The sequence below is a fragment of the Cryptotermes secundus genome, unplaced genomic scaffold (assembly GCF_002891405.2).
Source record: "Cryptotermes secundus unplaced genomic scaffold, Csec_1.0 scaffold300, whole genome shotgun sequence".
Lineage (NCBI taxonomy): Eukaryota > Metazoa > Arthropoda > Insecta > Blattodea > Kalotermitidae > Cryptotermes > Cryptotermes secundus.
This window is the reverse complement of record NW_019731220.1, coordinates 218815-234268: the sequence shown is the minus strand read 5'-3', so window position 1 is coordinate 234268 and position 15454 is coordinate 218815. Positions and strand designations below refer to the sequence as shown.

Genomic DNA, 15454 nt, shown 5'->3' with positions numbered 1-15454 from the left:
TGCTCCATCGTCGGGGTCGAAGAATACTCGTAGGAAGAAATAGAGTTGTTGCTTGGCTTATTCATCGACCCTGAAGATGGAAACAATACGTTTCTCCGAAACGTTGGTGAATTTCTACTGGAATAGACAGTGTCACGACCCAGAAGGTAGTATTCCTCATGGTCAACGGCATGGAAATCTCTAATGCAACACAATCTACACGGCAGCAAGCGACTTTCAGAACATAAAAGAAAGCACACGGTCTTTGCTAGGCCAGGCAGATGTATATGGAGCCTTACGTAACGAATAAGTAACGTAAGATTTTTATTATTAGCCCGTTACTAACGGCGAACGCGGAATTTCAATTGACCTAATCCATCCAGCCGCACTATGGCCCTCGGGTCTACTCAGCCTCTAACAGAAATGAGTACCAGGATTCTTTCTGGGTGTAAAGGGCGACCGGCGCGTAAGGCTGACCTCACCGCCATCTGTGAGTCGACTGTCTAGAGAAAATTTGGGATCCTCGACGTCTCACAACCCTATGGGCCTACGTAAGTGACGGATTCCTACTCTACATCACGTGACCACCCTGCGTGTTGTGCAGAGATCGGACCCGTCGACGTGAAGACACCGCAGTCAGAGAGTTCACTTGGGTGGCGACGAAGGGCGCACCGTTTTCACGTGCAGTCTGCTGTATTATTTCAGTGAGTTTATTATTTTTGTATACATGTTTATATATAATATAAGAATATTTTTTACATAAACACTAATTACTTTCATATAATTGCATTTTATATATTTATTTATACGTATATGATCATAGAATTTCTTGGTTCTGACTGTTACGGGGGGCAAGAGTCCAGTTTCTTTGACACACGAAATTATAAAAGGTAAAGTTGTCCCTGTGCCTAACTAGTTAAGCACTACGCCATGCAGACTTACGGGGGAGTGGATGTATAGCTCCACATTTTCTTGACCTCGGCACTAGTTGGAGGTGAGTTGCCAGCTTCAGGGCCCGGCCGCTTTACCCCCGTGAAAGAGCCCCCCCCTACGGTACCCATTGTATAGGAGGTTGGGAGGACCCCAGAGCCGGTCTGGACGGTTTGAGAAGTGAAAATTCTTGACCCTACCGAGACTCGAACTCCTACCCCTCGGTCGTCCAGTCCATAGCCACTCGCTATACCGACTACGCCATGAAATTATACCTAAGATTAATTTGCAATGATGTATTTATGAAAAGGGCATACAATCAAGCGTCATATACACTGGCATGATCCGCCACGGTATATAACACGCGATGTTACAGGAATCCAGACGTGAACTGCATTTACCCTAATCCAAATTGGAATTTTGTCACCTAACACACGGTCCTACATGACTTTCCTTCACCTAATCTAACCCGACATGATATATATAGTGATCGAATCGGACTCACCCGGACCCAATTCGATTTCTCTAGACTCCCCCCAAATTGACAAGATTTGCCGTGACGCAGCATAAACATAAAATATATCCCCGTCAAGTTTGTGTAAAGTTGTCCCTACTAATTAAGCACTACGCCATGAAGGCGTATGGAGGAGTGGATGTATGGATCCACGTTTTCTTGACCTTGGCACTAGATGGAGGTGAGTGGTCAGCTTCATGCCCCTGTCGCTTTACCGCCCCCAGGGGAAAGAGCCCCCATTGGATAGGAGGCTGGGTGGGCACCAGAGCCGGTCTGGACGACGCGGAGAAGACAATATTCTTGACCCTACTGGGACTTGAACTTCGACCCCTCGGTAATCCAGCTCGTAGCCAGTCGCTATACCGACTATGCTATCCTGGCTTCTAAGAACATAAGAGTAACTCAGATAGAAACATTTCACAAATTTCTCAATACAATCTCCACTGAAGTTGGATATAATATCCTCCACAACATACAAATGTCACATTCACTTCTAAAGGTAAAACGGAATAGATTCGGCATCTACTCTGATAGATGAATGGAAGGGCATGTAAACGGAAGAAGATAAGGGGTAAAAACACCATAAATATTGGCATACAGACCGATGTTTTAAAACTGTGTACCATGGTCAAACATTTCTTCATGTCAGACGTACCACTTTTGTGACGTAATTAGTGTTCACCTGTGTATAATATTCATTGTTATTATCAATATGTTTCTTCTTCTTTTTATTCAGCCGAGTCACGTTCTATATATCCTCAGGACAAATGGATACTGCTGCTTCAGACCTTTACGAAGGCCTCATGAGTCAACTGGAGTGTCCAGTCTGTTTGGAGAACATGATGCCGCCTATCTATCTATGTAAAAACGGCCACAACATCTGCAAGAATTGCAGACACGAGATGTCACGCTGTCCAATTTGCAGACATGAATTCACTAACACCAGAAGCCTAGCCATGGAGAAACTTTCAGCTATTCAGCAACGGTCTCCTTGTGTATACCGGATATACGGATGTAAGGCGTTATGCAGGGTCCGTAGAAGTGATCATGAGGACGTGTGCCCCTTTGGGACATACAGTTGTCCTTTTCAGTGCCCAGAGATTTTCACTCGAAAATATCTCATACATCATATCAAAGAGGAGCACAAAAATATGTTTTTGCAATGCAACCACCGTACCACAATTATCAAGCTGGAGGATTATGACATAACGGAAGATTATGATGTAATAATTATGTTTTATGAAGAAGTTTTTCTCTGCACGATGAGAACTATTAATGGTATATGGTATCTTCTGATACAGTATATAGGCCCTGAACAATATGCTAGTAGCTTCAGGTACAAACTTTGTTTAGGTAACATGGACGATGATGCATATATCAAGGTCAGGCAGCGGTGTCGATGTGTGAACGAAGATGTAAATGAAATATACCGCACGTGTAAATGTATACTCTTACCAGCTGAAGTAATATGCCATGCCCTAATTGAAGGAGAGCTGTGTTTCCATTTCAAGATGACTAAATTAGAGCCAGATACTGAACATGGCTACTGATAAGTAAGATTTGAGGCTTTCACGACGGTGACTATGAAGAAAGCAGTCTTCTGGGATTTGGCACCGTGTATATGTGGTGTTAACCGACGTTTCGGAGGAACGTATCTCTTCGCTTGCAGATTTCNATAATAATAATAATAATAATTATTATTATTATTATTATTATTAGGAAATTACATTTCCCTTCTCTCGGACTACACAAACATGACAATTTTTATCTTTTATTTTTTAACTGTTTAACATCCACACTGGGTCGATATTGTAAACATTTTAGAACGTATATCAGGCGCATTTACTTTTACAATTAGGTATCCATATATTTCTGTAGTGTTGTTCGACGTGTTATTGGCATACTATGTAATTTCAATAAATCTCCAAAGTTATTACTTATTTACTCATGGAGCTGAGCCCTTCTTGAGGAGCAGACAATTCTGCAGCTACTCAAGAATTTCTCAGCATTTTATGGAACCCGAAGGTTCATTACCGTGTTCACAAGAGCCCTCCACTGGTCCCTATCCTGAGCCAGATCAATCACATCCATACCATCCTATCCTATCTCTTTAAGATCCATTTTAATATTGTCTACCAAGCTACACATTGGGCTTCACAGTGGTCTCTTTCCTTCTGGCTTTCCCACAAATATCCTATATGCATTCCTTTTCTCCCCCATTCGTGCTACATTCTCTGCCCATCCATCCTGCTCGACTTGATCATTCTAATTATACTTGGAGAAGAGTACAAGTTATGAAGCTCCTCATTGTGCAGTTTTCCCCAACCTCCTGTCACTTCATCTCTCTTTGGTCCAAATATTCTCCTCAACACCATGTTCTCAAACACCCTCAGTCTATGTTCCTCCCTTAATGTCAGAGACCGAGCTTCACACCCATACAGAACCACAGGAAAAATTATAATTTCGTATATTCTAGTTTTTAGAGGATGCCTCACTTGAATATGATTTGATCTCATGAGCATTTAATCTCTGGTCATGCCTTAAATGGCATTCTACTGTTGATTTATGCACATGAGGTACTAATTATGGTGTATTAACAGCATAAACTGAAGTTTACGCAAACAGAACATAGCTTTCATTAGTTCTGCTATGAAATACTTGATAACTACTGGCTGTTGGAACATAATTATGCCGGACGTGCCTTGTAAGGTACAGGCAGGTACCGTTTCTTACTATGTAATAACATATCTGGTATTTTTACTGTTCATGAACATAAAAATTTNAAGTCCAGAAACCCAATATATCAGTGTGTTATACACCATCGTCAGAATCCTACAGTAACTACTTGTAATACAAATTTTGTCTAATAAAAAGGAACAAAAAATAAACTTGACAAGTCATTTCAAATACTGACATTACTAGAATCATCAAATGATCTACTAGTAAAACAGTAATGTGAAGAGAAATATGTTCTTGCTCGAAAGGGTATGATGTGTCCAGTATTACAAAGGCTAATATTTCCAACCCTGTGCACTAAGCGGCACCACGTGACTGTTATGCGCCTATGCTTGTGGTTGACGTGAAACGACTGCAGTCATTCAGATCGCTCGATGGGGCATGAACTGTGACTTGCTTCGTTGTTCACTTTAGCAGCATTGTTTCGGTAAGTTTAAATAATTTTTATACAGATATATTATATATGTACTCCTATACTATATGATTATTTTATATCCATAATTTCCACATATATTTCCAACCGGTTCATCTTGTAGTCACGTTCTGGACTTGTCTTCGGGAGATGCTCGGTTCTGAGGTTCTTCCACGGGTTTCTTTCAGCCCCTTCGGATAAATACCGGAAAATTACCCTCATCACACCATGATTGTTTACTTTCAAATACTTTCTATTTCATACAAATACGAGTATTATGTTTCTGGACATTATCCATGGTCTTGTCTTTATCTAAAAACAGTCTTGTTTATTTTCCAAAACACGTTTCGGAGACTGGATTCTGTCTCCGTCTTCAGGTAAAACCTACTCAGTTGGGCCCAATCGATAGAGCTAGTCCCTATCTCCTGAAGACGGAGACAGAGTCCAGTCTCCGAAACGTGTTTTGAAAAATAAACAAGACTGTTTTTAGATAAATACAAGACGGTGAATAATGTCCAGAAACATAATATCTGTACTAATGTACCACTGTCACAAACTTTTAGACCTTTCCAATTCATCGATCATTATAACACTGAAAGCTAATGTCGTGTGAAGTACTGAAGACATTTACTGCTCTGACTGTTGTAGCAGAGAGCAGTCATCTGTCTTTGAAACAACGTTATATCTCAGATGATATAACAGTTATAAACATCTTATGATAAAGGCATCATAAGCATCACCACTGGAATGATTCTTCATGATAACACAGGATTTAAAATAAATCTAGTGACTTGGCGTCAATCGCATTTATTTGTATCCAGTTTAATCTAAGTCGATATTTCGTCACCTGGCATATAGGCCTATCTAACTTCTGTCCACCTAATCCAACCCTTTAGACCCCCCCCATGGCCCAGTCAGACCCATCATCACCTAATTCGGTTTTTCTTTGCGCTTTATAACTTTTGTATGATTTCTCCTGATTCAATACAAAGAAGTATCGTGAGCTAAGTAGTTCTTTTAAGTTTGTTGGGGTGGAGTGAGACTGAGTCCACTCGGTACGTCGGCCACTAACTGGCCTATTGTACCAGCCCCGGATGGTTGATGATGAGTTTGGAGCAGTCGGGTCGAATGAGAATTGGCAGGGGAAACCGAAGTACTCGGAGAAAACCTGCCCCAGCGCCACCTTGTTCGCTTCAAATCCCACATGACTTGACCTGGGATTTAACCGGGTCCGCCGCCGTGGGAAGCCAGCGACTAACAGCCTGAGCTATGCCACGGTCAGCGTGAACTGACTAAATATTGCTTAATTCAAAATATCCTGCTTAATAATGAATGTACTAAGAAATATTTGAAAGGTTTAGGCATCAATTTGCCGTTAATTGTGGGCAGATGGAATAAAGGGTAAGCAGAAGCAGAACTTCGGAGTGACGCAAAAACATACACATGTACGGTGTCTAGAACACGAGTTCATCTATAGGTTTGCCTAGCTGGAGTATTGTGTACCCTCAAAGATGTTTAGGTATAGAAAATCTAGGAATACTTTACGTTACTCGACTCTTCACTTCACTCTATGCTGCTGAACACTTTCTTATAACAACGCACGGACCACGCAGAAAACACGGCCTCTATTGTTAAGGAGATGTGTTTACTGAACCATTGCCTAGCAATAGATATACACGTCACACTATCTTCTGGTATTTAACGCCATGTAGCCGTTGAAAGTATATTTTCAACTGATTACACAGCGTTACATCCCAGAAGAGAGAACTCTTCAATATATTAATATTATTTTCCTTATGTTTTAGGTAAATAAAAAACTATTATCTTCAGAAAGAATGTCCACTGAACCTTCATGCCTTCGTCAACTTCTCCTGAAGGAGTTCGAGTGTCCGAAATGTTTGGAGTACATGCTGCCACCTATCTTCATCTGTAAGAACGGCCACAGTATTTGCGAGAAGTGCAAACTTGAAACACCGCACTGTCCAACTTGCACGGTACCTTTTACAAACATAAGATCCGTGTCTCTGGAGAAACTTTCTACATACATGGAATTTCCATGCATCTATCGACGATCCGGATGTAATGAATCTGTGCGATCAGAAAACATAAATGAACACCAGTCTATGTGTCCCTATGGGACATACATTTGCCCACTTCAATGCCCAGGAAGGTTTAATACAGACCATCTTTTAGAACATGTGCAGCAACAGCACAGTATTGCATTAAATTATTATGGCGATGGGTCACATTATAATCATGTGATGAATTATGACTTGAAGAAAAACTATGTTAATTTAATAACAGCCAAAAGTGATTATTTTGTTTCCACAATATCTGTTACTAATAACATATGGGAGTTCTTCCTTATGTACATAGGCCCAGAGAGCAGAGCGGGACGATTCTGTTACACGCTGCAATTTGATACAGGGAACGTCCATTTAGCGTCCATCAAGATCACTCTTCGGTGTACAAGCATAAACAAGGGTTTCAATGAAATACGCCAGGCATGCAAGTGCATTATATTACCAGTTGATGTAATAAAGAGTTTAATGAAAGACGGAAACTTGGTTTACTATTTAAGGATAGGAAGGGCGCAGTGAAATTTTTTGGCGCGGCCTCTGATGTTTTATCACTCTCGGCCAATTATAAAATCTGACCTAAATATGCAAACAATTTGGAATTAATATTCTGGAATGATTTATGACTTTAAGCATGACAGCAGTTTCCCATTCAACATAATTATTTACATAAAAATTGGACACATGATCATTCAGAAGTAATGAATGTGAAAAAGGGCACACGTTCACACTAACTGAATAAGCTAAAATTGGAAATAGGATCATTTTATATGCTTTGTAGTAAATAGTTTCCAAAATATGATATACACTTCACTTCATTATGTATGTTAAAGTTGGGAACATGAAAACTGAATAAAATTTATGAGAACTAAACGCGCAAAAAATTGTATACAATGAAAATAATTATGTGTGTTCGAATTCAAACACTGTCATTTAAAATTAGAAATCAAGGCAAAAATAAGTATTCAACATAATTCTATAGTTTCAAGCCTGAAGCATAAAAATTCAATATAATTTATAAAGAAATGAATATTGGCACATATTTAATATAATTATATAGGCTCGAAATGGGAACATAATTCAATATAATTTTATGAATTTAAGGGCCGTATTGTCTGTAAATTTTGCAGCTTTAAATCCATCGATTTATTTAAATAATTATACTGAAGATGATAACTTTATTCTAAAGTCAGAAACTATGTTTAATGCGTACCGTATTCAGGTAGAAATGGTCAGTTGTATCGAATGTCACATCTTTTCATCTTTTGTGTGAGGATAAGTATCTATAATTTTCATTTCATGCATCCTGTTGTGTTACTATATACAACTGTATTGTTGTATTGTGACAGACTTAATAAGGTATTGTACAAGTATCTATGATATGAGTTTAAATTCTTTTTAGAAATGTAACACGGTACACACTATAGTGATAATGATATTGCCGTGATAATATGATGCTTTAAGAGTTTTTGGAATTTTAGTGACAATGTAATGTAATTTTTTTGCAGTTTCTAGAATTTCTATTAAAGTTTCACTTTCAGACTGTTCAGTTAAAAGTTGACTATTTTTTATTTAGTTTAGGAATTCCTACCATTTTGAACCACGAAGATTACTATTTCATGAGAAGTGACGTCACGTAGTCTGGCAGAAGTTTGACGATTTTTCGGTGAAAAACACTACTTCCATCTTCAGGGTCGAAGAGTAAGCCAAAATAACCAGCAAGACGAGCTCGGAGCTGCTCTGCTTGTTTGGAATACCCTTCTACCCCGAAGATATGAAATGCCTGCCGATGTCTTACCGCGTTCCTGCATGACTTACTCTTCCATCTCGAAGACTGTGGCAGTATTTCCTTCGAAATGTCGGTAAACTTCTACCGGGTTACACGGCATAATATCCAAATCAATAATAATCTTCATAGTGACCGCTATGAGAACCTCAAATCTAACATTTTGAGTCTACTAATAATCGCCATCTTGTTTCTTGTATGAACTTTGGTAACGTAATGCTATTTATGTACCACCCTGTTGCCCCCCTTCCCCCACACCCAATAAGTGTTTATATTCTCTTTATAATATAAAATCGGTCATTATATATGCTTATGATTTAAAAGTAGGCATATTACAATTTTCATATGATAGGAAAGTTCAATACGCAGCTATGTCACGTCCAGAGTTTTCCGTGGAAAGTTCGCAGTTACCATGGAGCTGAGTCCTTATTGAGAACCTACCAGTCGGTCACCTACTCCGAAATTTTCCAACATTTTATGGAACCCGAAGGTTCATTACCGTGCACACAAGAGCCGCCACTGGTCCCTATCCCCAGCCAGCTCAATCAATTCCACGTTCTTCTGGAGTACTCCCATAAGATTTATTTTAATATTACCGTCCCATACGTCTAGGTCTTCCTAGTTGTCTCTATCCTCCACGTTTTCTTAACAAATTATTTGTACTTATTATTATTATTATTATTATTATTATTATTATTATTATGGGTTTCCCCATGCACTTAGACCAGTTATTGGTCCATTGTGCGTATCCCCTTTAATTTCTACTGTCCCCATACCCTACCGGTAGACGGTGCGTGCTATAAGCCCCGTTGAGCCAACGAGGTCGGCCCTCTGTACCTTGATACTTCCCCCATCTACCAGAGGCATTGGAAACTACTTGGGCGGGAAAGTTTTTACCTAATAATTTTGCTCAGAGGTCTCCTAGAGACATGAGGTTCTTTTACATGCCGTAAATCTACGACATGGGACCCACGGCTTAAAGTCCCTCCCGGAGGACTTGTTCCCTGAAATTTTCCGCCCTTAAAAATTCCGCCTTGTTTGAACCCGCGTACCTTGAGTCATGAGGTGGGAACGTTACCCCTAGACAACGGAGGCCGCTTATTTGTACTTCATTTTCACACTTGCTACATGCCCTGCCAATCCCATTCTGAAACATCTTTACCATATATTCATATTCTCGCAACTAAGATGACGCCATCCCGCAAGACCCTGCATAGAACTGTTTGAACTCCGAAATTCTTGGTTACACCGTCTGGATGTGAACAATATTACCGACGTTTCGAACGTACATGCTACTTTCGGAGATATATTTTGCCTCTCCATCTTCAGACTCGACCATGAAGATGGAGGCAGCATGTATCTCCGAAATATCGGTAACATTGCCCATATCCACGCGGTATAACCACCAAAGAACTGAATAAGCATAGCAGCAGTTTGTCACCGTGACAGCTTAAAATCAGTGAGAGTGAACAGTACGGTATTTTCGCGTTTTAACGCCATGTAGTTCGGAAATATCTCGACGTTTCGGAAGAATATATATCGCCTCCATATTCAGGATAACAGCAAGTCAAGCACTGAATCACTAGAAGCAGAGGACAAGATGAGTTTATTTTTAAACCCTGAAGATGGAGACAACATGTTCGTCAGAAAAGACTCTCTCTGAACTAAGTACACGGCTTTACAACCCGAAAGACGTATTCTTCGTAGTTGTCGCCTGGTTACCTCGGATTCAGCATTTCAGGAAGAAATTTAATCAGCGTTTATTATCGCGGAGATATCGTCATAGAGCAAACACAGCGTACCTTGGCCAGCTGATAATCCACACCCGAAGTGGTTACAAAGTTGTGCCTCCAGTCCACAGGTGCGAGCGTCACTTAACTTACGTGCACATTCGGATACAAAGCACATATCAACTGCTATTTCAGCACTGGTAAGCAGCGCTCTAAATATTTCATTATTAAGTTTGGTATAAGTAGGATTTGCGTGGTTGGTTGAGGCACTTTGCTACAATCCTGGAGGTCGCGGGTTCGATTCCTGATGAGGTAATTAGATTCTTTTTCTCAATTGACCTAAACCTTCTAACCGCATTATGGCCCTAGAGTCGACACAACCTCTAACAGAAATGAGTACAGGAATCTTTCTGGGAGTAAAAGGGCTGCCGGCGCGTAAGACTGACAACCTCACCTCCATCTGTGAATCGACTGTCTCAGAGAAATGTTGGAGCCTCGCCTCTCCACGGCCTGTTACAGGGACGGCTTTACCTTAATATAAGTAAGGTTTACTGTAGTTTTCGGACTCTGTATTTCTTGCAGCATTCTAAATAACACAGCGTTTCGGAGACTGGCTCTGTTTCCATTCTCAGGTGAAAGGCCTGAAGGCACAAACTCTGTTGGATCCTTTAGAAAGTGCGAACCTCAATCACTGGACTCTTCTAGATTAAGTTAATTGGTCTGTTAAAATATACAATTAAAATAACTGATCGCGGTTAGCGCCTTCTATCGGACCAAACAGAGTTGGTGCTTTCCACCTGAGGACGGAAACATATCCAGTTCCCAAAACGTTGTGTTTGGTTGAATGCAGTAAACAAAAGTTTACTGCATTCAACCAACTGCTCTGCCTCTTGCTCTCCGTTATATACATACATACATATTATTTAGTAGAATAGGACATACCCCCTCCAACAGCAAGGGCCGTGATAGCGCAGTCGGTGTAGCGACTGGCTACAAGCTGGAGGACCGAGGGTTCGGAATTCAAGTCCTTGGAGGGTAAAGAATTTTCTCTCCTCCACGTCGTCCAGACCGGGTCTGAGATCCACTCAACCTCCTATCCAATGGGTACCGGGGGCTTTTTCCCCTGGAGTAAAGCGGCCGGGGCGTGAAGTTGACCACTCACTTCCAGCTAGTGCCGAGGTCAAGATATTGTCGATCTATACATCCACTCCCCCATACGCCTTCAGGGCGTAGTGCTTATTTAGTTAAGTATAGGGAAAATTTTAGCTTTACCCCCTCCAACAGCATGGAACCACCGTCTTTGATCGAGCAGGTAAAAGGGGCGCTCGTTAAATTTGATTGTTTGAGCCAAATCAAAGGTTAGGAAAACCATAAATATTAGTTTGTTCTTAGCAGAAAATGGGTTGTAGCTGCACATTATATAAAGGAAAGTTCTGTCTTCTGGGATATAATGCCGTGCTGTCCGTTGGAAGTCAACCGACGTTTCGGAGGAACATGTCGCCGCTTCCATCTTTAGGGTCGAAGAATAAGAGAAGCAAGAAACCAGAGGAAGCTGGTAGCAACCAAAGCGACTACACGGCACCATGAGAAAAGAGATAGAATAGATAGATAGATAGATAGATAGATATAATCACAGCTGTGAGAACGTGAAATCTTACATTTCATAGTAATTTGTAATCCTACTGGGCTTACATGGGGCACGCGGTAGCGTAGTTGGTGGAGGCACTATGCTACAAGCCGGGCCGCACCATAGCTCAAGCGGTTAATCGCTGGCTTCCCACCGCGGCGGCCCGGGTTCGATCCCGGGTCTGGTCAAGTGGGATTTGTGGTGGACAAAGTGGTGCTGGGGCGGGTTTTCTCCGAGTACTTCATTCCACCAAATTCTCCATCACCATAATCACCCGGGGCAGGTTACAACTGGCCAATCAGTGGCCGCCGTGCCGAGTGGACCCAGTTGGACTCCACCCCCTACTAAGCGAATTAAAAAAAAAATGCTACAAGCCAGAAGGTCGCGGGCTCAAGTCCCGATGAGGTAACTGGATTTTTTTCAATTGACCTAATCCTTCCAGCCACACTATTGCCCTGGGGTCGACTCAGCCTCTAACAAAAATGAATACCAGGAATTAATTAAATAATTTTCCTGGGGACTAAAGTGCGGCCGGCGCGTAAGGCTGACCTCACAGTCATCTATGAGCCGATTGTCTAGAAAATGTGGGAACCTCAACATCTCACAACCCTATGGGTCTTGACGGCCTGTTACAAGGATAGCTTTACTTTTTTTTTACTGGGCTTACATGACAAAGGAGTGGTTTAACGAGGGCCTCCAGCCCCAATGTATGAAGAGCGAACTTACTGAGGAGGCTTTGTGCCGTCTATGGGCAACGTCGTTCACTATTTTTCCTTTGTATTCCTTTATTAAGCACTACATATTTCGGCCTAACTGGCCATCTTCAGTGTACAGGTTGTTGAGGTTAAGAATTCTGCTGCTCACTGCAATGCGGGTTTCTTTCCTCCTGTTTTAGTTGCCTCTGGTTATTTTGGTTATGTCGGTTACCATCAGTTTTATTTAGGTGTCCTTGTGTTTCACGTTGTTAATTTTGGTTTTGTTTGGTTTGTTGGTTGTGGCTGCCTTGAAAACTCGCGAGATGGCAGCACCACTAAATGCGAAGTCCCGAGAATGTGTGTGACAGTACAATTTCAGAAATAACGTATCCTTTGATAACTTATTCTTTTTATAAGTGAAACAAACACAAGGCCCTGCAGTGCACCAAAGATTTTGAATTCCTCTTATACGCATTTATGAGTGTGTGTTTGTATGAGCATATCTTCTACCACCTCACATATTATGCCTCGGTTTTTAATAGGCCCGCCTGCATCGAAGTTGTAATGAAGACGGTGAAACCTGATCTGAGTCAAGGCCTCCTGAGTGAGCTACAGTGCCCGGGCTGCATGGAGTACATGCTGCCACCTATCGAGACATGCATGAACGGACACAACATCTGTTCGAAATGCAAGCCGAAACTGAAGGAATGTCCCGCCTGCAGGAAACCATTGCTTAATATGAGGAATTTCGCGCTGGAAAATCTCACCAGAAAAATAGACTATCCTTGCACCAACCGAAAATTTGGTTGTAAAGAAACACATTCTGTTGATTTCATAATTGACCATCAGGTTACATGTGTTTATGCTCCATTTACATGCCCTTTTCTTAAACACAATAAATGTGCTTGGATTGATATTCTAAAAAATCTGAAGAACCATTTGCTAGAATGTCACAGTCAAGACGTGAGAGAACAAAATGGCGAAACAAATCTTATAATAAACCCAGAGAGTAAGGAATTAAGAGGATATAAGGTTATGTTTGCCTATAATGAAATGTTTTATATATATATTCAGAGAAGGGCGACTAACTACTACATTGCTGTAACTTATGTTGGGAAGCCTGAGAATGCTTCCAAATATGGATATAAAATATCTTTCAAGAAATCGGAAAGTATTGAGAGCATCACGGTTTGTCACGTGTCACGCAGTGTTAATGAAGAGCTCAATAAGATCTTTGAGTCTGGAAACTGTTTTAAGCTTCCATATGACTTACTTAAGCGGTATGTGACATGTGATGGACAATTGAGGTACAAATTAGAAATTTTTGAAGTGTCACCAGTGCGTTAAACACTGTAAAATAACGCGAAGTAACTGCAAAACCTTGAGTCCTTCTTTAGAAACTAACAGTTGCTCAGCCACTCAAGTAATTCCCAGCATTTCATGGAGCCATAAGGTTCATCACTGTGTTCACAAGAGCCTTCCACTAGTCTCTTTCCTGCGCCAGATGAATCAAATCCACATCATCCCAACCTTACTTTTCTTAGATGCATTTTAATACTATTCCCTCACGTATATCTAGGTCTTCCTAGTGGTCTCTTTCCTTCTAGTTTTCCTACCAAAACACTATTCAATTCTGTTCCTGCGTGCTACATTCTGTGTCCAACTCATCCTCCTTGACTCCCCTATTCTGATTACATTTAGAGGGGAGTACAAGTTATGAAGCTTCAAATTATGCAGATTTCTCCAGGATCCTACTATTTTTACCCCTCTTCAATCCAAATTTTCGCCTCAGCTCCCTGTTCTCAAACTCCCCCAGTCTATGTTCATCCGTTAGTGTTTCACACCCACACAGAACTGCAGACAAAATTATGGTTTTGCGTGTTTCAATTGTTATGTTTTTACACAGCAGGCGAGAACACAAAAGCTTCCGGACTGAACGGTGACAAGCATTACCCGAATTTAATCTGGTCTTTCTATCCTCATGAATACAATTTTTGATTTGTTACTGTCGTTCTCAAATATCTCAACATTGCCACATTTCCATGTATAGCAATCTGATTGAATATTAAAGTTGGCTTTATGTACATATTTTCTGTCTGAAAACTCATGATTTATTCCTTTACTGATTTCCACACCACAGTCCACATTATAAAATGCCATAAAATGATATGAAGATACCAACATGTGACAATATAATACAGAGTTCTATATACAGCGCACCGTGAAACAAACTTATGGTTCTGCCGCACACGACGCGGGAACTGTCCGACATTTCCCTGAGAATGCGCACTCCCACAAGAAGAGTATAGCCACGTGCCACTTAAGACGTACGCACTTAAAAAGTTAATAAAACTATTAGAATAAAATTCGCCGTATCACCCCAATATCCAAAGCGACGTCTTCTCCATCAAGAGAAGCTGCTAGTGATAACAATTTTGAAGGCGTCTGGCGTTCCGATTCGAAGCGCCTTGGAGTCTCAACGAACATAACGTTAAGAAAGTTAATGCGTTTCCTTCGTCGGGAGATTACGTAGATTGCTAAAAAAAAAAAGGATATCAAACCAAGTCGCCATATTGGAAAGCGGCCCCACAAATAAAGCCATAGAAACACTTCTTACCTAATTCTTTCTTTTCTGCTGTAGATAGATCTCCTTCTGCAAATATTTCCACAACTTCTTCCAAGTTTCTCTGTTTCAAGTCCCGGTTTGCGTATTCAGACGAAACACATAGTGATGGTCGGGACTGAATTTCAATTATCTTATCAATCTTTCGGTGTCGAAATTGGACATGTCTGAAGGAAACAGAAATACACACGAGCACATATACACGCACGGACGTCAATGGACTGGCCTCAGACTGTCGTGTGATGTTGATTTGGCTTTGGTCTTCGTGGCAGCGATGCCAGCAGCATTAGCACTTGGCATCTCGGTTGGCAGCGATGCCAGCAGCATTAGCACTTGGCATCTCG

At 41.0% G+C, this 15454-nt stretch overlaps 2 protein-coding genes and 1 long non-coding RNA gene across 4 annotated transcripts; all 3 read left to right on the top strand.

The window, feature by feature from the left end:
- Positions 1-552: 552 nt before the first annotated feature.
- LOC111866455 (E3 ubiquitin-protein ligase DIS1) lies at positions 553-3028 on the top strand. The gene is made up of 2 exons (XM_023855430.2): positions 553-683; positions 2160-3028. Exon 2 carries the CDS (start codon positions 2191-2193, stop codon positions 2971-2973), a length of 783 nt encoding a protein of 260 aa, XP_023711198.1. The 5' UTR covers positions 553-683; positions 2160-2190; the 3' UTR covers positions 2974-3028.
- Positions 3029-4506: 1478 nt separating this feature from the next.
- LOC111866457 lies at positions 4507-8205 on the top strand. Its single transcript, XR_002843150.2, has 2 exons — positions 4507-4586; positions 6377-8205. It is a non-coding gene; the product is annotated as an uncharacterized LOC111866457 (long non-coding RNA).
- A 2088-nt stretch (positions 8206-10293) lies between these two features.
- Positions 10294-14552, top strand: LOC117282472 (E3 ubiquitin-protein ligase sina-like). 2 transcript variants are annotated; one of them, XR_004513218.1, is made up of 2 exons: positions 10294-10365; positions 13030-14552. XR_004513218.1 is itself a non-coding variant. In XM_033752260.1 (2 exons), the coding sequence occupies exons 1-2, from the start codon at positions 10473-10475 to the stop codon at positions 13832-13834; spliced, it is 810 nt and encodes a 269-aa protein (XP_033608151.1). In that variant the 5' UTR covers positions 10467-10472; the 3' UTR covers positions 13835-14552. The 2 variants fall into 2 exon arrangements, 1 of the variants encoding a protein (XP_033608151.1); XM_033752260.1 differs by lacking the exon at positions 10294-10365 and adding an exon at positions 10467-10477.
- Positions 14553-15454: the final 902 nt, after the last annotated feature.